General features: G+C 36.2%; 1 protein-coding gene across 1 annotated transcript; it reads left to right on the top strand.

Moving 5' to 3' along the window:
• Window positions 1-210: 210 nt before the first annotated feature.
• Window positions 211-1614, top strand: LOC113272678. Its single transcript, XM_026522483.1, has 3 exons — window positions 211-493; window positions 728-940; window positions 1136-1614. The coding sequence occupies exons 1-3, from the start codon at window positions 211-213 to the stop codon at window positions 1612-1614; spliced, it is 975 nt and encodes a 324-aa protein (XP_026378268.1).
• Window positions 1615-21106: the final 19492 nt, after the last annotated feature.

Raw genomic sequence — 21106 nt, 5'->3', positions numbered from 1 at the left:
CCTTTTATGCTCCTGATATAATCTTTCTCTCAGAAGCTAAAATAAATGATAATAGAATCCTAAAGCTTATTGGATTTTTAAATATGCCCAATAATTGTTTGTTTCCCTCTATTAGAGCTGCAGGTGGTCTCATCTTCTTATGGAAGGATGGTTTTAGTTTAGAAATTCTCAATAGCTCTGATAAAATGATCAATGCTCTAGTCTCTAATGATGCCAGTAAGGGACAATGGTTTTTGTCCAGTGTACTATGGAACCCCTTACAGATCTGAACAATCAAATCAATGGAATTATATCAGAAGATTAAGTAATTCAGTTAATATCCCATGGGTTTTACTAGGTGACCTCGACATAACTTTATCTTATGAGGAAAGAAAAAGTACTTCTAGACAAAGCACTTCTTCTGATATAGTTTCTTTGATTAGAGATTCAGACTTAACATATCTTGGTTTTAGTGGGAATCCTTTCACTTGGACTAGTAACAAACAAGGAACATGTAAGAATAAATCTAGAATAGATAGGGATCTTATCAACAGTGAATGGCCCCTACCTTACCCAGATTCTATTTTGTCTCATTTGCCACAGAATGGCTCTGATCATTCCCCCATATTGCTAGAACTTTACAAGACAAATAGGATATTTGGAAGAAACTGGAAGTTTTCTGAACATTGGCTGCAAAATGAGAAATAGAGTGAAGAAATAAAACATGCTTGGTCTGCTAACTTTTCAGGTTCTAATGCTTTTGTTCTTGTTAATAAGCTCTCTAATACTAGACATATCCTCTCAATTTGGAGCAAATCTACTTTTGGTAATGTTCAGACCAAAATTCACCAACTTCAGGCAGATTTATCTCAGTTACAATCTACAGATATAAATGGTTGCAACACTGATGCTGTCATTGCTCTGGAGAAAGAGATCAACTCACTCAATGATGTTCTAGCAAGTTCTTATAGGTAGAAAGCAAATGATAATTTCTATAAGGACATGGACAAGAATTCAAAATACTTTCATATCAAAGTAAATAGAAGAAGAGTCAGAAATATGATATTTGGAAGAAACTGGAAGTTTTTTAAACATTGGCTGCAAAATGAGAAATGCAGTGAAGAAATAAAACATGCTTGGTCTGCTAATTTTTCAGGTTCTAATGCTTTTGTTCTTGTTAATAATCTCTTTAATACTAGACATATCCTCTCAATTTGGAGCAAATCTACTTTTGGTAATGTTCAGACCAAAATTCACCAACTTCAGGCAGATTTATCTCAGTTACAATCTACAGATATAAATGGTTGTAACACTGATGCTGTCATTGCTCTGGAGAAAGAGATCAGCTCACTCAATGATGTTCTATCAAGTTCTTATAGGCAGAAAGCAAATGATCATTTCTATAAGGACATGGACAAGAATTCAAAATACTTTCATATCAAAGTAAAGAGAAGAAGAGCCAGAAATATAATAGATTCTTTACTTGCACCGGATGGTTCTTGGTGTACTGACAGAGAATCTGTTGAAAATCTACTTCAAGCTAATTTTCAGAAATTCATGACTTCATTTGCTCCTTCAAACAACTATTACTTTCTAGAATATATTCCAAAATGTATTACAGAAGAGGATAACTAAGGTTGCATATGGTCCGGTACGGTCCGGTTTTCTTAAGGAACCGGTCCCTGTACCTGGTGTTGACCGGTACCTCATTTTGAAGACCAGTACCTGTACCTGTAAGAACGGTCCGGTTCAAGACCGGTACCGGGTTGTTACCCATATTTTTACAAATTGATTACAACATCACTGTACTCCATCAGAAAAAAAAAACAAAAAAAAACAGCATCATTATCCATTATCCACCTCTAATTGCATACAAAGAACTACAAGCTTCAAATTCAGCATCAGAACACAAATGAAACACTTCAATCAGCCAGCCATCTATCAAACAAATCAACTATGGTTTATATATTAACATTCAGAATCCCAATCCCACAAATAGAAGAGAAAATAATGATGATGCTTTAATTCTTCAACGACAGCAACATACATCTCTTCGGCAGACCCTTCAATTCTTCTTCTCTGATTTGTTAGCTCCATCTTCAATTCGTCACCAACCCATTAATCGATTGACATAAACAACCAGCTTTTCTTCCTTTACAAACCCTAAATCTCCATATGTCAAGCAATTCAGCCCCTCTGTATAAAAACACCATCAATCAATCAATAATACCCACAAAATTAAATGCAGGCATCAAAGTTTTTCTTCATAATTTTTTTTAATATATCATGAATCAAATTAAACATGCAGAAAACATTTGATTCATCATCAGAAATCAAACATTTTGAAAAAAATTCATTGTACTGAGAATAAGAATAAAGATCGTAGCTTTGTATGCAAAACAATCCATCTACGAACCCCCCAAAAGAAAAACTAAAATTCTAAAAATTCAAGTATGAATGTTCGAATCTATGTATGGAAAATTCTAGAAAAAAATCAAAATTTTGAAGATCTCAAAACGGGAACTAAAGAGAAGAACTCATCTGTAATGAAAAAGAGAGAGTAAGGAGTTTCAGATGAGATTAGGTTTGTCATTGCCGCTGTTGCTTTTAGGGTTTTATCTTGACTCCAAGCATACCAGGAAAAAGAAAATAAAGAAGAAAAATGAGGAGTCGATAGATAAGTATCACTCAAAGACCTAGGGTGGACGACCACGATTAAAAATTAATCAAAAATCCAACGACTGATAATGACCGAGACTTATGGTCCGGCACAGGCCGGGAATCATTAGGAACCGAATACCTATATCGGTCATACACCGGTTCCCTTCTCCATTCTCGTTCCCTGTACTTGTTGTTCCAGTTCTGGTACGGTTCATCGGTTCAGGTTCGGTTCCTGTGCAGCCTTAAGGATAACATTGAACTTGAAGCCATCCCTTCTGATGAAGAAATTCACAAAGCTCTTATGTCTATGGACCATTGGACCTCTCCAGGTCCATATGGGTTCCCTACAGGGTTATACCAATCTCAATGGTCAACAGTTAAAGATGATGTGTGCAAGATGATTAAGGTTTTTTTTTTGCACTCAGGTTTCTTGCTCAAGCAACTAAATCACACAAGAGTTTCCTTAATTCCCAAAACTCAGACAACTCACAAACCAGAAGATTATAGACCTATTACCCTATGCAATACTGTCTATAAAATTATCTCCAAGATCTTAGCCCTGAGAATGAAGAAGCACATCAACAGACTTATTTCTTCCCTTCAAGCGGCATATGTTCCAGGTAGAGTGATTTCTGAAAATATTTGTCTTGTCCAAGAAATTGTTCAAGCTATGAATCGTAAAAAAGGTAGAGGTGGTCACTTAGCTCTAAAAGTGGATATGTCCAAAGCCTTTGATAGGCTAGAATGGAGATTTCTTTTAGATATATTGGATAAGTTTGGTTTTGGATAGAAATCATGTCAGCCGATATCTTAATGCATTAGCACTACACAAATTGAAATCCAGTTCAATGGTTCTCCTTCAAAATCATTCATTCCTTCGAGATGCATTCGCCAAGGTGATCATTTTTCACCTTACTTATTCATTCTTGTGATGGAGTCCTTCTCAAGGTATCTTGCTCACTGTGAAGCTTCTAGACAACTCACTGGTATGAAAATCTCTAAGTATGCTCCAAAAATCAATCATCTTCTCTTTACAGATGATTATATTCTCTTTTGTAAAGCTAATCTCACACAAGTTAATAATTTGCTGCAAGTGATTGAGGAATTTAGTTCTTGTTCTGGACAACTCATAAATTTCAATAAATCAGTTGTATTCTTTAGTTCTAACTTAAGTCCTTCTCACTGTCAAGATATCAGTGGTATTATGAGAGTCAGAGAACTAAATATCAAAGAAGAAAAATATCTGGGACTTCCCTTTTTTGTTGACAAGAACAAAAAATTCCTTTTTCAGTGTTAGCAGAAAAATGGAACATAGGCTTACAAGATAGAATGGCAGTAACACGTCTGAAGCTGGCAGAACTGTTATGGTCAAGCATGTTACTAGTGTAATTCTTATTCACCCTATGACCAGCTTCAAGTTACTAGATACCACTATCAAAAAAATGGAATCTACACAACAAGTTTTTTGGAGGAATAAGAAGACTTGCAGAGGAAGACATATCACAACATGGAAAAGAGTTCAGAAACCGAGGAAGAGGGAGGACTAGGTTTAAGGGATATGCATACTTTCAACATGGAACTTCTAGTTAAGTCTGCGTGGAAGCTTTGTTCTGATAATGAATATGTTATGGCTAAATCTTTGCAAGCGAAATATTTCCCGGATGGGGAACTGTTCAATCTAAAAAAGAAGAGTAACACAACATGGTCATGGAGAAGCATCAACTCGGAATTGGAGTTTGTTCAACAAAATAGTTGTTGGATATTGGTAATGGTAAGAAGTTACAAATTTGGAAGCATCGCTGGATTCCTAGTTTTTCTGCTGCACCTCAACCTAAGCAAAGCTGTAACTCAAGTCATCTCTTCCAGTTTTTTTACCAACTCTTCTATCCTGATTATTCTTCATGGGATGTGACAGTTTTGTGTGCTCTTTTTGATCAACATACAAGCAATGAGATTTAAAAAATCTCTATTCACAATCTCCAGGAGGATAAACTTATCCGGATCCTAGAAAAGAATGGTAACTTCACCGTTAAGTCTGCTTATCGGAAGATGTTTTCAGATATCCAATTATCTACTTCAGTGGGTCCAAGCATGCAAAGTATCTTTAAAACCCTATGGAACCTACAGAATTCGTCAGTTTACATGGAAATGTCTCTCAGATCTTCTTCCCACCAGAGATGTTCTAAATCCAGTGGTTACATGCTACGTCGATTCTTGTCCTTTCTGTGACCAACACCAAGAATCATCATCCCATGTTATTATGAACTGCAACATATCTAGGGAAGTCTGGTTTTCTACTTTATGATGGAATTCTAGTAACCTGAATAATATTGTGGAATGGGTCAATAGTTGGTTTGATGATCTCCAGAGCAAAAAAATCAGTCAGCTGGAACTTATAAAGAGATGTATTGTAGCCTGGTGTATATGGATGGAGCAATGTGAAAAGGTTTTTCAGAATAGTAATTCCACTCCAGAGAAAATAGTCAGAAGAAGTAACATATTCATTGAAGAATATGCCAAGCAACAAGTTCCCATCCAAGTCAACTTACCTAAAGTGAATCGTAAAAACATTCACTGGTCACCTCCTCCTGTTAGGATGCTTACTATGAATTGTGATGGTTCTTACTGTGATATTGATAATTCTGGTGGTATTGGTATGATCATACGTAATTGTGCAGGTAACAGCAGAGCAGCAAAGAGCATAACCCTGACAAATGTGAGCAGTGCAGAGTAGGAAGAAAGTATGGGACTTTGGGAAGCTGTCAAATGGGAAACTGACCTAAAGCTGGAGAAAGTTCTGTTCGAGATGGACTGCAACGTGGTGGTTGATGCTGTGAATAAAGAAGATTACTCTATAGACTGGAGACTTCTAAATCTTATTAAAGATATTAAGTTATTTTTCAAAAACAATAGATTATGGAAATGTTCTTATGTGCCAAATGAATGTAATAGAGCAGCTGATGCTTTATCTAAACTAGCTAGAGTAGATAAATTGTCTCAAACTTGGAATCACGGTGCACCTTCTGCTATTATCCCAATATTGCAGGAAGATGCGAACCATGTAAGAGTTTCATAATTTGAATCAATAAAATCTTTATTGTTCCAAACAAAAAAAGGTGTATATTTGGAAAGAGTCATCCAGAACTATACCTATACAGATGGACAACCAAAAACTATTTCTCCGCCTAGGTAACTTGTACGGAGGGATTACAATTTTGTGGATTTTTTTTCTTTGCTTTGAAGCAAGTTATAATAGAAATTGAGACGTGCATATCTTTCTTGTTGGCATATACTCCCTCCATCCCTATTATAAAATTGGGATATTGGTTGTTTTTTTTTGGGATAATTGGAGTTTGGTACTCAGGTTTAGACCAACACTAGCCTTTGGTCTAACATTTGTCCAACGTTAGGGCTTCGTACCTGGAATGGACGTTGACCCGCATTGACTAAGTTAAGTCTTCACTTTTGTTTAATAATTATTCAAAAAAATAAAAACAAAAATTAAAATTACAAAAAGATGAAATTTAAAGACAAATTTACTATTATAACCTTCTTTCTCCAGCACCATACCCATGTCCGTGACTACCATCACAACTCATTCGATCAAACCAATACATAAGCACCAAAATTTCTCCAATTCATCCGCTACATCAACTCAGCACCACCACCTTCTACGCAGAAACATCTGGAACACTCACCAATAACCACCAAAACATTCTGCAATTCAACCACAAATCTAATATGCCAATTTCAATTTAAAGTCTTCTAGCACCCTTTGTACACAATAATGGCAGCAGTACACCATTATCCGCTCACCTACACCGAACCCTAACTTTCCTCTCATCTAATTTGAAACTCATATTCAATTTAGCAGTAACATTCAATTACAGAAACAAGAAACAACCGAAACTCATTATTCTTAAAGCTATAATAACCCTAATTTCACATCAATCTGATATCAAACCATCTCACTGTCAAATTCAAAATTAACCCAAACCCTGAATAATCACCACATACTGATAGAACCCTGACTTTCCTCTCATCTAATTCGAAATTCAGATCAACACATCTTCCATTCCATTTCAAACTCGGATACAACATTCAATTACAGAGACAGAAAAAACCTAATCTTCTCAAAGCCGTAAAAACCCTAATTTCACCATCAATTCGAAATCAAACCATCTTACTGCGAAATTCAAAATTAACTCAAACCCCACCTGCCAATTTCTTCATTGATTCTGAATAAACCTTCGAACCATCTTGCTTGAACCCATGAACATCAACATCTCAGATCCCCTTCTCTCAAATCACCAAACACCCACTTCTATATCACTTCTTGATATCATCTTCTACATTAAACCCATCAACAGATTATTGTTCTTTGTCGACTTTTTAACATCACTTGCTAAAGAATAGATATTCATCAGCAGCAACGCCATTATGATTTCATATCTTTTCTCTCTTAGCATCGCCATATCCGCCACCAATGTAACATCGCTCCAACTTAATCAATACCAGAAAAGAAAACAACATAGATTTTGGGTTTTTATTTACAGAAGTTGGGGTAGAAATTTGGGTTTTGGTTTTGATTCGATGAAATTGAGATTATGATTTAATCAATAAACTAGGGATTTGTTCGATTCGGTAAATAATGGTTTTGTTTCAGAAATTATGTTGATTTGAATCACTAATGGCTTTGTGACTGAAGAATCAGGGAAAAAGTCAATGAAATTTTCAGCAGTTGTGTTCTTGATAATAATTAGGGAGGAGGACGAATACGAGGGCGGAGAAAAAGGAGTTAAGTATTAGGGTTATACCATTTTCTCTCTCTATTTCTCATATATTGGATACCATTGCGGTATTTTACTCTTTTTCTTCAAGATTTACATATAATTGATATATTTATTTGTATTTATGTTTAAATTTTCTTGTATTTTGAAGTTCTTTTTCTTGTAACCAATCATGTAATCACCTTTTTGAAATGAATGTAACATGCTGTGATTGTTCAGAAAAAAAAGATCATAAAGGTTACATCTTTATTATTCATGATAAATTTATTTTTATGGAGTCCAATATATTCTACATGTGTAAGCTCTCTTAAATAAAATTTTTAAAAAAAACTTTCATAATTTCATGTAAGATTTTTATTTTTTTACATCTGCTATTGAAAATGCTCTGCTTTTTTTTTTTTTTTTTTTTTTTTGTAAGTGAAGTACATTGGAAACTATCGGAGGATAGTCCGAGCTTTGTATGAAAAAAAAGAAGGAAATACTATGTTTTTTTCTTACATTTTATCTGAACAATGATGAGAGAAATGAAAAAATTATATAAATGCAGATTTAAATTCAAATCTGTTCCGGTGTACTGTGAGATTATGTTAGGTTCAGAATGTCTCCTGGAACTTGTTGAATAAGTGGATATATTAAAGAAATGATTTTACAACAAAGCATGTATAATAATAGTAGTAGAAAATATTAGAGCTTTAATTATCAAGTGGACCCATAATAAAGGATAATTAGGTTCATCACTATCATGTTAAATGGAGAGGTATCCTTGATGTGTCTTAGAACCAATCAAGCAATCACTTTTGTCAACTATGTAATGCACGGTTCATTATTTTCTCAGTAGAACCAATTAACAATAAGGAGCTAATCAGATGGGGGTAATCAAGTAATCCTGCATATGACACGAGATAAAATTATCTGTCTGTGAGGGGTTTATCTGTAATTTGGAAATAAAACAGGGTGTTCTCAGGTTGTCCGTACACTATGATAATCACACGTAGAATCCGTGCCGCATAAATTCTTTCTCTCTCTCTGAAACTAAAAAACCATTCTCCTACTCTCGCATCCCTATGCGGATCTGCGCCCACAAATCTTGGGATTTTAAACATCTTGTTTACTGACATAGTTAGCCCTGGATATTCTCGAAAACTACGATCACAAACTGTGCACGATCTAATTCCCAGACCACAATGCTGATTGTGATTTGAGATGTGATTCTGTGTGTTAGAGATAAGAATGCAGCTGTGTAACATAGTCAGTTGATTGAGTACACATTGAGAGTCATATGGCAATATTTACGGTCTGCTGAGTCATTGATATTTTGAATTTGTTTTCAGTCTTTGTATTCAGTTAGAGTCTGTAACTTATCTAGTTTTCATTATCAGTATAAATAAGATTCCAAGATCTCCACAATGCTTGTGGAAGATATTCACCAAATATACACTTCTAGCTTGGTATCAGGCTCTAAGATCCAAGTTCACCTTCCGCATGTATCCCAAAAACAAAAACAAAAAAGTGAAGAACAAACACAACTGTCACATAAACAGCTATGGAAGATACAACAAACACTCTTAGACAAGTTCAAATACATCATCTTGTCACTTTGAAGCACACTGAAACAAACCACATACTATGGAAAGCTCAGTTCAAACCCATCTTAAAAGGTCATGGACTAACTGGATTCATTGATGGATCAAAAGAAATCCCAGAACGCACTCTCCCGGACAGTAATGAAATCAACCCTGCCTTCACTGCATATGAAGCACAAGATGCGTTAATCATTGGTTGGTTAAACTCAACCCTTACACCAGAAGTTCTCAGCGTTGTTGCAAAGCTAGATACTTCGAAAGCAATATGGGATACACTGGAAGCTGAGTTTGCGCCTAAGACGTTTGCTCACCAGATGAATCTCAAGAACAAACTGCATAACTTGTCCAAAGGTAACAAGTCTTTGAAAGCTTATTTAAATGAAGCTAAACATTTGTTTGATGAACTTGCAGCAACTGGTTACACAGTTCCTGCTAATGAAATGAAACAATCCATCTGTAATGGATTGAATCAGTCTTATGATCCAATAGTTACTGTGTTGGGTACTGCTGATAATATGGATATCCAGACTTTTAAGTCTCATCTTCTTACCTAAGAGATGCGTCAGGAGAATCAACAGTCTCAGGAATCCCAACCCATGGCAAATCTTGTAACTGCGAGTACAGCATCTTCCAGCAGAAATCAACCAAGGATGAACACCAATCAGCCCAGAAGAAATTCACCTCCTAACAATAACAATCGTCGTCCACCTAACCAGCAACGTGGTTCTCCTCAATGGGATGTATACTGTCAGATATGCAAGAAAAGAAACCACACTGCAGATCGTTGTTGGTTTCGTTATGATAGGAGCAATGATAATCGCCAAAGGCCTGCAGAGGCTTATGTTGCCTTTCCTGACGCAACTAATACTCAGTGGGTCACAGATACGGGTGCGACAAATCATATGACTGTTGATGCTCAGAATTTGTGCATCCCAATGAATATGATGGACCTGATCAAGTGAGAGTTGGTTATGGCAATGCTCTACAAATAGCACACATTGGTAACATTGAGTTCAATTCTAAATATCGAAATTTTGCTTTAAATAATGTATATCATGTGCCTCAGATCAAAAAGAATCTGCTATCTGTTCATCAGTTTTGCAAGGATAACAATGTATATTTTGTGTTTCACACTAATTTGTTTGTTGTGAAGGAAAAAATCACGGGGGCAACGCTGCTAACAGGAAGGAATGAGAATGGGCTATATGTGCTGGATAGTGATGGCGGCGTGCAATCACCTTCAACCTTTCTTTCTGCAAGCATTCCAATATGGCACCAGTAGCTCGGGAATCCAATGCTGAGCATAGTTTCTAGTATTGTCAAAAAGTTTTCCCTTCCAGTTCAAAATAAAAGCTTTGGCTTCTGTCACTCTTGTCATATTAGCAAGAGTAGGCGCCTTCCTTTTACTCCTAGTACTACCACTTATGATACTCCTTTAAGTCTTATTGTGTCTGACATTTGGGTTTCACCAAAAACATCTCGTAATGGATTTCGTTATTTTCTATTATTCATGGATGCTTATTCTCACTATACATGGATTTATCCTTTGGTTCAAAGATCTGTTGTTTTCAATATCTTCTCTCAGTTTCAAAAACAAATAGAAAACCTCACAGGCCACAAAATAAAAAACTTTCAATCAGATAACGCTTTGGAATACAAGAAACTAACTGCATATCTAAGCAACTCAGGCATACAACATCGTTTCTCCTTCCCTCATACATCAGCTCAAAATGGATTAGCAGAAAGAAGAATCAAATATATTACAGAGAGTGGTCTGGCTCTATTATATCAAGCTCATCTTCCAGAAGATTTTTGGCCAGAGGCTTTTACCACAGCCTGTTATCTCATTAACAGGACACCAAACAAGTCGTCTGATAGCAAAACACCACTTGAGTTTCTCTTTGGAAAACAACCAGACTACCAATTTCTTCGTGTTTTTGGTTGCTTAGCATATCCATGCTTAAGACCATATAATGCCAACAAACTAGAGCCTAGGTCTCTCCCCTGCATATTCCTAGGATATAGTTCAGCTCATAAGGGTTACATTTGTCTTCATCTACCAACCAACCGACAATATATATCACGGCATGTTCGCTTTGAAGAAAACATATTCTCATTCTCTTCTTCCCTGGAGCGTACTCCCGAGGTAAGGTCTGACACTCATGCAACCAGTACTGATATTTTTGGGTCTTCTATATTTCCTCACAATCAATCAGTAACAGTGCAACCTCAGAATAATGTACATCCGACTGTTGTCCAGCCGATCACACCAGCATTACTAAGGGATGTCACCCCTCAGCAGACTCCTGCAACATCACCTGTGTTACCATCACCTCAGGTCTATCAAATCCAGAATGGCAATGAGTCAGCTGAAGTTGTAGATGCTCCTGTACATACAATGATCACGAGAGCCAAAGCCGGGATTTCAAAGCCAATACAGAAACTCTGTCTGACTGCGACCAAACACCCACTTCTTGATCAAGACTTCATGGAGCCTACCTGTTACTCTAAGGCTTGTCAAATACCAGAATGGCGTGATGCAATGGACGTGCAGATTAATGCTTTGATTCAAAATGGAACATACACCTTAGTTGAGTGCAAAGAAGGGATGAATATTGTTGGATCTAAATGGGTTTTTCGAATTAAAAGAAATCCAGATGGCACAATACAACGTTACAAGGCTCATTTGGTAGCAAAGGGTTTTACCCAACAACAAGGTATAGATTATGAAGAAACCTTTTCGCCTGTTATTAAGCCATGTACAATAAGGCTGGTTCTGACACTTGCAGTTATGAGAGGATGGTCTCTTCGTCAGCTAGATGTGGAGAATGCATTTCTCCATGGGGTCTTAGAGGAGGAGGTCTACATGAAGCAACCTGCTGGATATATAGACCATAACTATCCAAATCATGTTTGCAAGTTACACAAATCACTATATGGCCTTAAACAAGCTCCTCGAGCTTGGTTCTCCCGCCTCAGCAATCATCTGTTAAGACTAGGATTCACAGCCTCCTTTGCAGATTCTTCATTATTTGTTCAACATAGAGGTAACTCAGTAGTTTATGTACTGGTTTATGTAGACGACATCATTGTCACAGGTTCTGACTCAAACATGGTTGCTAACTTAATTCAAGATTTGGGTAATGAGTTTTCAATCAAAGATATGGGGATATTGTCTTACTTCTTGGGGGTTGAGGTTTTGCAACAAGGACGGTCTCTAGTGCTCTCTCAGAGAAAATATATCGCAGATTTGTTAATACTTACTAAACTGGATGGCATCAATCCAGTTTGCACACCAATGACAGCTAATGCAAAGCTACACAAGGTGGGTTCTACAAAGTTTGAGGATTCCACTCTGTATAGGAGTGTTGTTGGAGCTCTTCAGTACTTGCATATCACACGGCCAGATATATCTGTGGCAGTAAACAAAGCCTGTCAGTTTATGCATGAACCTTATGTTGAACACTGGGAGCTTGTTAAACGTATTCTGCGATATTTGAAGCATACATTAGACTATGGTGTCTTCATTAAGCCTAGTCAAGATTGTACTCTGTCTGCTTATTCTGATTCAGACTGGGCAGGTAGTCTAGATGATCGGCGATCCACAAGTGGTTACTGTATATTCTTTGGGGGTAATCTCATCTCGTGGAGTGTAAGAAAACAAAAAACGGTCTCCAAATCAAGCACAGAAGCTGAGTATCGGGGTGTGGCCATTGCAACCTCTGAGCTTATATGGATTCAGTCATTACTGCAAGAGCTAGGAATTCAGTGTGCATCACCAACTCTATGGTGTGACAATCTAGGGGAAACGTATCTGACTGCTAATCCCATTTTCCATGCTCGCACAAAGCACATCGAAATAGACTATCACTTTGTGAGGGAAAGAGTTTCGCGCAGACAACTGAATGTGAAGTTTATCAGCAGCAAAGATCAGCTGGCGGATATCTTTACCAAAGGGCTATCATCTCCAAGGTTCCAACTTCTCCGAGACAAGTTGAACGTCCGTCAACTCCGGTTCAACTTGAGGGAGGGTGTTAGAGATAAGAATGCAGCTGTGTAACATAGTCAGTTGATTGAGTACACATTGAGAGTCATATGGCAATATTTACGGTCTGCTGAGTCATTGATATTTTGAATTTGTTTTCAGTCTTTGTATTCAGTTAGAGTCTGTAACTTATCTAGTTTTCATTATCAGTATAAATAAGATTCCAAGATCTCCACAATGCTTGTGGAAGATATTCACCTAGGGGTGTAAATAATACCCGAAAATACTCGGCCTGCCTGTATCCGCCCGAGCCCGCCTGTACCCGAAGTAGCCCAAAGCCTGTTATGGCCCGTCATGGACCACCCGGCCTGGCCTGGATTAATTTATTGGGCGGTCTCGGGCTTTGCGATTAATTATGATGCCCGGCCTGATACCCGGCCTGAAAGCCTTCTATGTGTCATTAATCATTTAATATCCTCTTAAAAAGACTTAAAAGTTACAATTTTGTGTCAAGAAAAATAAAATATATAATTGTTTTTTTACTTGTAGTTAACCTTTTCAAAACATTAATGGTAATATATTTTCTTATTAGAAAGTTTATTATACTCTAATTAATTATTTATTATAGGTTAAAATTAAAAATTTGTGAGTATACTAATTTGACTATGAAAAGCCATTTTACCTTTTCTTACATGCAGTATTCAGCACTAATTTGATCTTTTTTATAACAAATGATGGCCCATCAATACAGAAGAGAAGTAGAAAGAAACAAAGTTACACCGAACATAAATAGTTAAGACATTCCCTTTTGCCTTAAGTTGAAAAACTATACCCTTTTCAGCATGAAATTACATTTTACGGTGTTTTTTTCAACAATTGCTCTTGAAGGTTAAAAAAAAAATATTAAGCCACAGTTGGAAACAACTATACCTTTTTTCCACAATTGGAATACCTTCCCAGATGAACGAGAGAAGCCACACAACAGATGTCCTAAGACAGGTTTAATTATCGGCGTTTCTGGCTTCTTCCAATGCCACAAGGAGATCTTTTTTCTGCTTGTTTGACATGTCAGGATATTTGATCCGGATAATTTTTTTGTTGTTGCTAACGAGTTTGAAACTCAGTTCACTAGTATCATCACCCAATGACTTAATATTTGTTGTGATAGTTGTCATGAGGGGTAGTAATTGAACCCATAAACTCTTGACTTCCGGTTTACAAAGTGAACGTTAAACCACGTTAGTACGTTACCATTTTCCTGATGGTTCTCCTTTGATGAGATATTACATGTGGTTTTAATCGCGTAGAGTCAGACCTTCTTCTAGAAATGAGATCCAATTTCTCGTCATAGATTTTTGTAGCGCACAACTGAGAGATCTCTGCATTTTCTACTCTACTGTTTGTAATGCACGGGCGGCATAGGCACTGTATACCACAGGGGCGGCGTAGGCTGTCTCCGAGTCTCAGTATCGCAGCTCATAGCTCGTGCTCCATTACTACGTCAATGCTAAAATTGATCAAGGGCTACCATCATAGCCTGGGGTTCCCTCAGAAAGTGACATCCGATAGGAACACAGAGAAAGGAAAAAAACACGTAATAAAAGCATATTTGTCCTCATGAAGATTGTTTCTACAAACGATATACAGTACAAATTTTAGGACCACTTGAGTTCCATCATGGGTGCAGATCCCCTAAGAAGTTAGAAGAATGCTATCTCCAGATCAGATGGCAGAAGAAAATCCATGCGGATCCTAGGTAATTGGATCCAGTTCCAGTTCTAATTCCAGTTCCATTTCGGGTTCTGCTACCAGTATTGAATCTATGTGCACAATCAAGAAAAAGAAAATGATAAATTTGAAAAATGTACTACTACTAACTAGGAAATTGGTTCAAGGAATTTAAAAAGAAATAAAAACTGGTTTGTCTTTCGGTTTCGATAATCTCGATTGGAATATAATTATAAATTAGAATCAGGTTTTGATTGAAAAATCTAGGGATAAACCCATTTATCTTGGATCGAGTCTGGATCCAAATATGGACCAAAATCTACTGAGAAATTTCCTGTTTGGTCCAAAGATTCGACCCGGGAGTAGTGTCCAGTCCAGCGGGATAGAACAATTATCCGCTAGTCCAAAAAGATTTAAAATCCTAGAAAATTACTAGCATACCCTCAACATTCATGCGTGGGTTAAAACTGTCTCCTCCCACTTCTTCTTCTTTTGCCTTGAAGAAAAAACCGACTGCAACTCCTTCATCTGAAAAACGATTTCGGAAATCATTAAAGCCAAAAGTAAGGGTTATGATTCCTCATAATTCCGAAGCTCTTTGTTTTCCTTTATTTATTGGAATTTAATTTCTGATAATTTTTAAGTTTGACACTCTGTATCCGCTGTCGAGAATTTGCAAAGACGCCTGTCAGATCTTCTTCTTTCTTCTCCTCATTCAAAACCCTAACTAAATAATCTGAACAATTTCCCTTTTCTTTCAACTTCTTTCTTTCATCAGTTCCTGACATAATCAATTACATAAATCATCAGTTCCTGACATAATCAATTACATAATCATCAGTTCCTAACCTAATTTTTATTCATTCAATTAAAGAGAAAAAATGGTTAGAACTATCAAGCGGACAATTACAGAAGAAATTGTAGAAGAAACCCAGGTAAAAAGAAGAAGAAAAAATGTTGATGATTCACCAACACAATCCTCCCCTGCGGCCAAATCTCCGACAACAAGGAGTATGAGTAAAGTTGGTACTCCGTCACGAACAAATGTTCCTCAGGTAGAAGGTAAGCAAAAATCAGAAGAAAGTAAAGCCTAATTTTGTACTTCATATTGACATGCAATACTTAGAAAACTGTTGTTGAATTTCATATTGACATGCAATACATATCAATATATAATTCTGATGAAAAACTGTAGATATGTAGTAATGTTCAACTAATATACTACATATGCTCAATAGAATCACTACATCTCTGTATGTAGTGTTTGTTTTACATGTTTTCAATGGAATCACTAAATATTTGTATGTAGTGTCTGGTATACATGTTTTTATATGTTGTATATGTAACTTGAGACAACATATTGACATGCAATGTGTGATTCATATGTTTTTTGTTCAATAGAAACACAACATCTCTGTGAGTCATTTGTTTTACGTGTTTTTCATCTGTTGTGTATGTAATTTGACACAACATATTGACATGCAGTGTGTGATTCATATGTTTTATATCTGTACTACATATCAATATGTTGTCTTCAATTTGTAGTTATTGATATGTAATGATAGCATCTCAAATTGATATGTGTGCTACATATTATTATCTGCCTTTAATAAGTAATGTGTACAAAACTTTTGGTTTACAAAAACAGCAAAAACCAAAGGAAAGAAAGCAGCTGCTGCTCCTGAAGCAAAAAGCAAAATAAAAACAGCAGCGACAACTACTAAAGCAAAAGGAAAAACAGCGACAACGGCTGCTACTCCTTCACCAACAGCAAAGGGGGACAAAGCACTTGTCCTGAGAGCTGCTACTCCTTCTCCAAAAGGAAAGGGAAAAGAAAAAAGGGGGAAAGCAAAAGCGCTCCTGAAAGAAGGTTTGTAATGTTAAAACTGAAGATAATTCTTAATAACATATGTTTATGAGTATGTAATGATTTCATTCTGTTGATTTTTAGTGTTCTGAGATGTTTTTCTAGGAAGTAATTACTAAAGATGATGCATTGTTGTGCTTGTTTTTGGTATTAAGTGTTTTCTGAAGACTTGGTAGATATTACAACTACATATTGATGATGTAACTACATATTTGATATACCATATTGATATGTACTGTATTAGTTTTTGGTTCTTGTTATTGTGTAGGTGCTAATAAGCGTAAGAAAGGAGCTGGAAAACCACGAAGTTTATACCGTGGCGGTTTCAGGGGATTGTGGGGGCTTGCGAAGACTATTAGGACCACTAAGAAGGCTATTGCGAAGTCCACTGAAAACCTTGAGTTGAGTGAGTTGCAGCTGAAGATGATTTCTGAAGCATCATTCGGTAACCTGTTCCTAATGTTCTGGTACACAAGATTTGAGTTGGAACATTGGTTGAAGATTGAAGATGCAATGACAAAAATGTTACGCTGTTACGTTAGGGGTCAAGATCCAAACAAGCTTAGATTTGTCTTTAAAAGGCATGGCCAACCGAATGAGCTAGTATCCACACCAGAAGAAATGACACTTATTTATGGGATGCCGAGAATTCCAAATAGGGAATATCTTCATTATAGGCTTACACAAGTCAATAAAAAAAGTGGATGGCGTGAAACAGAATTTTTCAAAAGGACTTTTCCTACTGATATGAAAGCTGGTGATAAAGTGACTAGGCCAATGATTGTGAAGGCAATCTTAAAATATCCTTAAACGAACACCAATTAATCTGAAAAAAAAGAAGTCTGATGAAGAGTCTCTGCAAAGCGTGGGTGATCAATCAAATGAAGATTCTGAAGAAGACGAGGAAGACGAGGAAGATGCCGAAGATCTTGTTAGGCTTATCTGCTTGTATATGTGCACTTCATTATTTTTCGCTACAAGTGATGCAAACGCTTTGACTGAAAAATATATTGGTTTCGTTCTTGATCTTGAGAAGGCTAAGAATATTTCATGGCCTGACCTCATCCATTCTCATTTAGAGAAAGAGCTGAATGAAAACGTGGAATCCGTAGAACGCACAAATGGTTGTGCTATTTATTTGTTGGTAAGAATCTATTTATTTGTTTATTCTACTTCAAAATGTTTTTGTTTTATGTGTTTTCTACATTTTGATAGTATATCTAATACTGCATATCAATATTTTGCAGCCATGGTTTGCGGAGCATACCCATTTGGTGGCGCCCGAGGATATAGTGACAGAACCTGCAGGAATGTATGTGCCAAGAGTGTCTAGGTGGAATCATACAAACATATGTGCTGAGTTCCTAAAGGATATTGATCTTTCTGAGTATCAGGTAAACTTGCCTTACATATTTTTTCATAATAAAAATATATATTGATAAGTACACGTAGTTCGACATATTGATATGTAATAATTAGCATATCAATATGTAGTAGTTATTAGCATATCAATGCTGCTTAGGTACAGTGTAGAAACTTCAATTTCATGAATCATGATCAATTAGGGCTTCTACTTTCTTCTCACAAACCCTAGTTCCTTTTCTTCTCTTCTCCATATGTGTTTCCTCATACGACTGATCTTAATCTAGCCACCAGGTAATCTTCTAAATACAAACAATTAAATTTGCTCTGTTTTGAACATATTATCTGTTTTCATTTTACATTTACTATTCATCTTCATCATACTACATAGAAATGGCTCCTAGAAAAAAGAAAACCAAAACTACATCAAGTTCGCTCTACCTAAATCATGCTTATAAGAAAACCCATGATTTTTTTTACTCAGATAAGAATGTAATCTCTGAGAGATACATAGATTATTAGTTATTAGCATATCAATTTGTGGTGATACATATTGATATGTAGTTATTAGCATATCAATATGTAGTTCTCCCTGTGTATCTAATAGAGAAAGAACTACGACATGTTTTTTTTTGGTAATATCTTGATATGTAACAGTACATTCTTGTATACCACTATCTATCTGTTACATATCAATATCTATCTGTTACTTATCAATATGTAGTGGTATCTACCATTACAATATTGATATGTAACAATACATTCTTGTAGTGGAACATATTTATATGTAACAGTACATTCTTGTGGTGGTATACATAGCAAAAACTCAAGATAAGTAGGTTTTTGTTGACAGTTTCAATTGATTTTTGCAGGTTGATCAACTTGAAGTTAGGCAGGAAGCAGCAAAGGAGTTGCTTACAACTATGCTAGAAACGAAGTCTTCAATTGTAGTTAATTCGCAGAAATATCCAGAGTATAACGCCGGATTGGCGGCGGAAGAGTTTCATTTGCTGGATGTACCTTTGTTTACTATGATGTCGAGTTTGGAACACATTGAAAAGCTGTCTATGCCAGACTTTATAGAAATGGCAAACTCTGGCATTGGTGTTTATGCCGAAGAGTTTGCAGACCTCCTTCCAGATAACAACGAAGGTCTTTTTGGTATTAACTTACGAGAACAATTTGATAATCTGTTTGGAAGATATTTGCGGACTTTACAAATTCCACAAGAAACAACTGAGCAACAAGAACCCATTGAACCGAAAGATGCAGGTGAAGTTACAGGTAAACAACAAGAATACATACCTACAACCAGTTCAAAAAGTCATTTGGAGGTTGCATCACAAGATCCTTTGGATGTTTCATCACAAGATGTTCTGGATGTCCCCTCGCAAGATGTTTTGGAGGTTCCATCACAGGTGAATGATATGTACTAAAAATCTCATTTTGTGTAGTTAATATTACACTACAAATCACTACATACTGATATGTATATCAGTATGGTAGCACTAGAAATCACTATACCATACAATCATATACCACTACATGCTTTCAAAAATGATTAGGTGATGTAACTATGTTTTATGCAATATAGATATTTACATATTTTTTTATGTTGATTAAAAATGCAGGAACAGTTTAGCACAAGAAGCCAGAAACAAAAAATGGTAAAAGTGAACAAAAAGCGTGCTACAAAGCCCGAAAAGCAGCAGGTAACAACACCCACCAGACCTGTTACTCGTTCCCATCCTGCAAAGAAGGTAGATGATATATATGAGAGTGGAAGTAAGTTCTCACCATCATATAAAGGACCGAAAGCTGCAGCTGCAGAAGCACTACCACTAAACAAAAAGAGAAAGCTTAAATTGCGCAAGTATTTCCGGAAACTGACTAAATCACCATTCTATAATGACATGAACGATGAACAAAAGAGTACTCTTTCCACATACATCAATAATGCAAAAAATCTTAGGTGAGTTCTCAATTGACACTTTTATATTGATCTGTACTATTAGTTTGTGTATGTACTTTTGATATACATACATATTTGTATAAAAAATACTGAGAAAGACATATCAGTATGTACTGTTACACAAAGAATACTAACCTTTACGTCGTTTATTTTCTAGCTCAATTGCTTGGAGAGTGGGAGAAGGTGGTCTTTGTGTAAGTGGAACTACAGTTGATGACTTGGTGCAGAACGATTTATTAGAACAAGATCTTCTCAACTACGCACAATACAAGCTTAACACCAAATTTCAGAATGAGCAACCGATGCACGAAGTATACAGGAAATACTTGCCTGTGTTGCATCTGGATCCATCCGCTTGGGTAAGTTGTTATCTTACACTGCATATTTACTACAACACATATTCAAAAATTAAAAAAGTATGTAGGGGTAGGTATACTACATATCAATATTGCATAAAACAAAATTAGATATAAACTATTTCAAGTACATCCATGTTTTCAGTACAATGTCGAGTTCCCGGATAACCTCAAAGGAGCAGCACATGATTCTGTTTACAAACCAATATTGGCGATGGATGAAAGTATCAAGAAGATTCTTGTACCAATGTGCCACCACAATCTTCATTGGACGCTACTTGAGTATGACTGCGAAAAAATGGTGTTCAACCACTACAATTCTTCTAAGGCTGAATGGGGAGGTATTTGTTATCCACACGCCTGCAAAATGGCAGATTACATGTACGTACCTATCAACGTGTACTTGATGGAGAAGGACAAAGTAACAATGAAGAATGTAATAGTGAATGAATGTGAAGCACCTCAACAAGGGGGATCGCCAGACTGTCTACTGTTTGTGATGCATTTTATGAAGATGATGTCAAAAAGAAAATATGTGGGAGTGCCTTTGGGAGATGATGAAGAAGTGCAAGCGAAGATTCGTAACAAAAGGGTCCCGTTAGCATGCAAATTGCTGAAAGCATCTCCACCGGAAATCAGTTGGCAGATGACATAAAAATAGTCTTACTTGCTAAAAGTAATCTGACAGTACATATCACTATTTAACTATTTTCTTTTCTTTTTATTCTTGGTTTCATTTCATTTCATGAGTTCAAGAATGTTCAAAAACATATATCTAATATGTAGTGATTTTTAATTTGAATTTGGGTTTAACTTTAATGTA

Source organism: Papaver somniferum, chromosome 4 (genome assembly GCF_003573695.1).
Source record: "Papaver somniferum cultivar HN1 chromosome 4, ASM357369v1, whole genome shotgun sequence".
NCBI lineage: Eukaryota > Viridiplantae > Streptophyta > Magnoliopsida > Ranunculales > Papaveraceae > Papaver > Papaver somniferum.
The sequence above is the reverse complement of the archived record's forward strand: the minus strand, read 5'-3'. Positions and strand labels throughout refer to the sequence as shown.

Bases quoted from the DNA above. Each gene is read 5' to 3' on its own strand.
- LOC113272678 (XM_026522483.1), top strand. From the start codon at position 211: ATGCCAGTAAGGGACAATGGTTTTTGTCCAGTGTACTATGGAACCCCT. The intron at 494-727 runs GTAAGAATAAAT...CTAACTTTTCAG, and splicing joins TAGTAACAAACAAGGAACAT to GTTCTAATGCTTTTGTTCTT. The intron at 941-1,135 runs GTTCTTATAGGT...CTAATTTTTCAG, and splicing joins ACTCAATGATGTTCTAGCAA to GTTCTAATGCTTTTGTTCTT.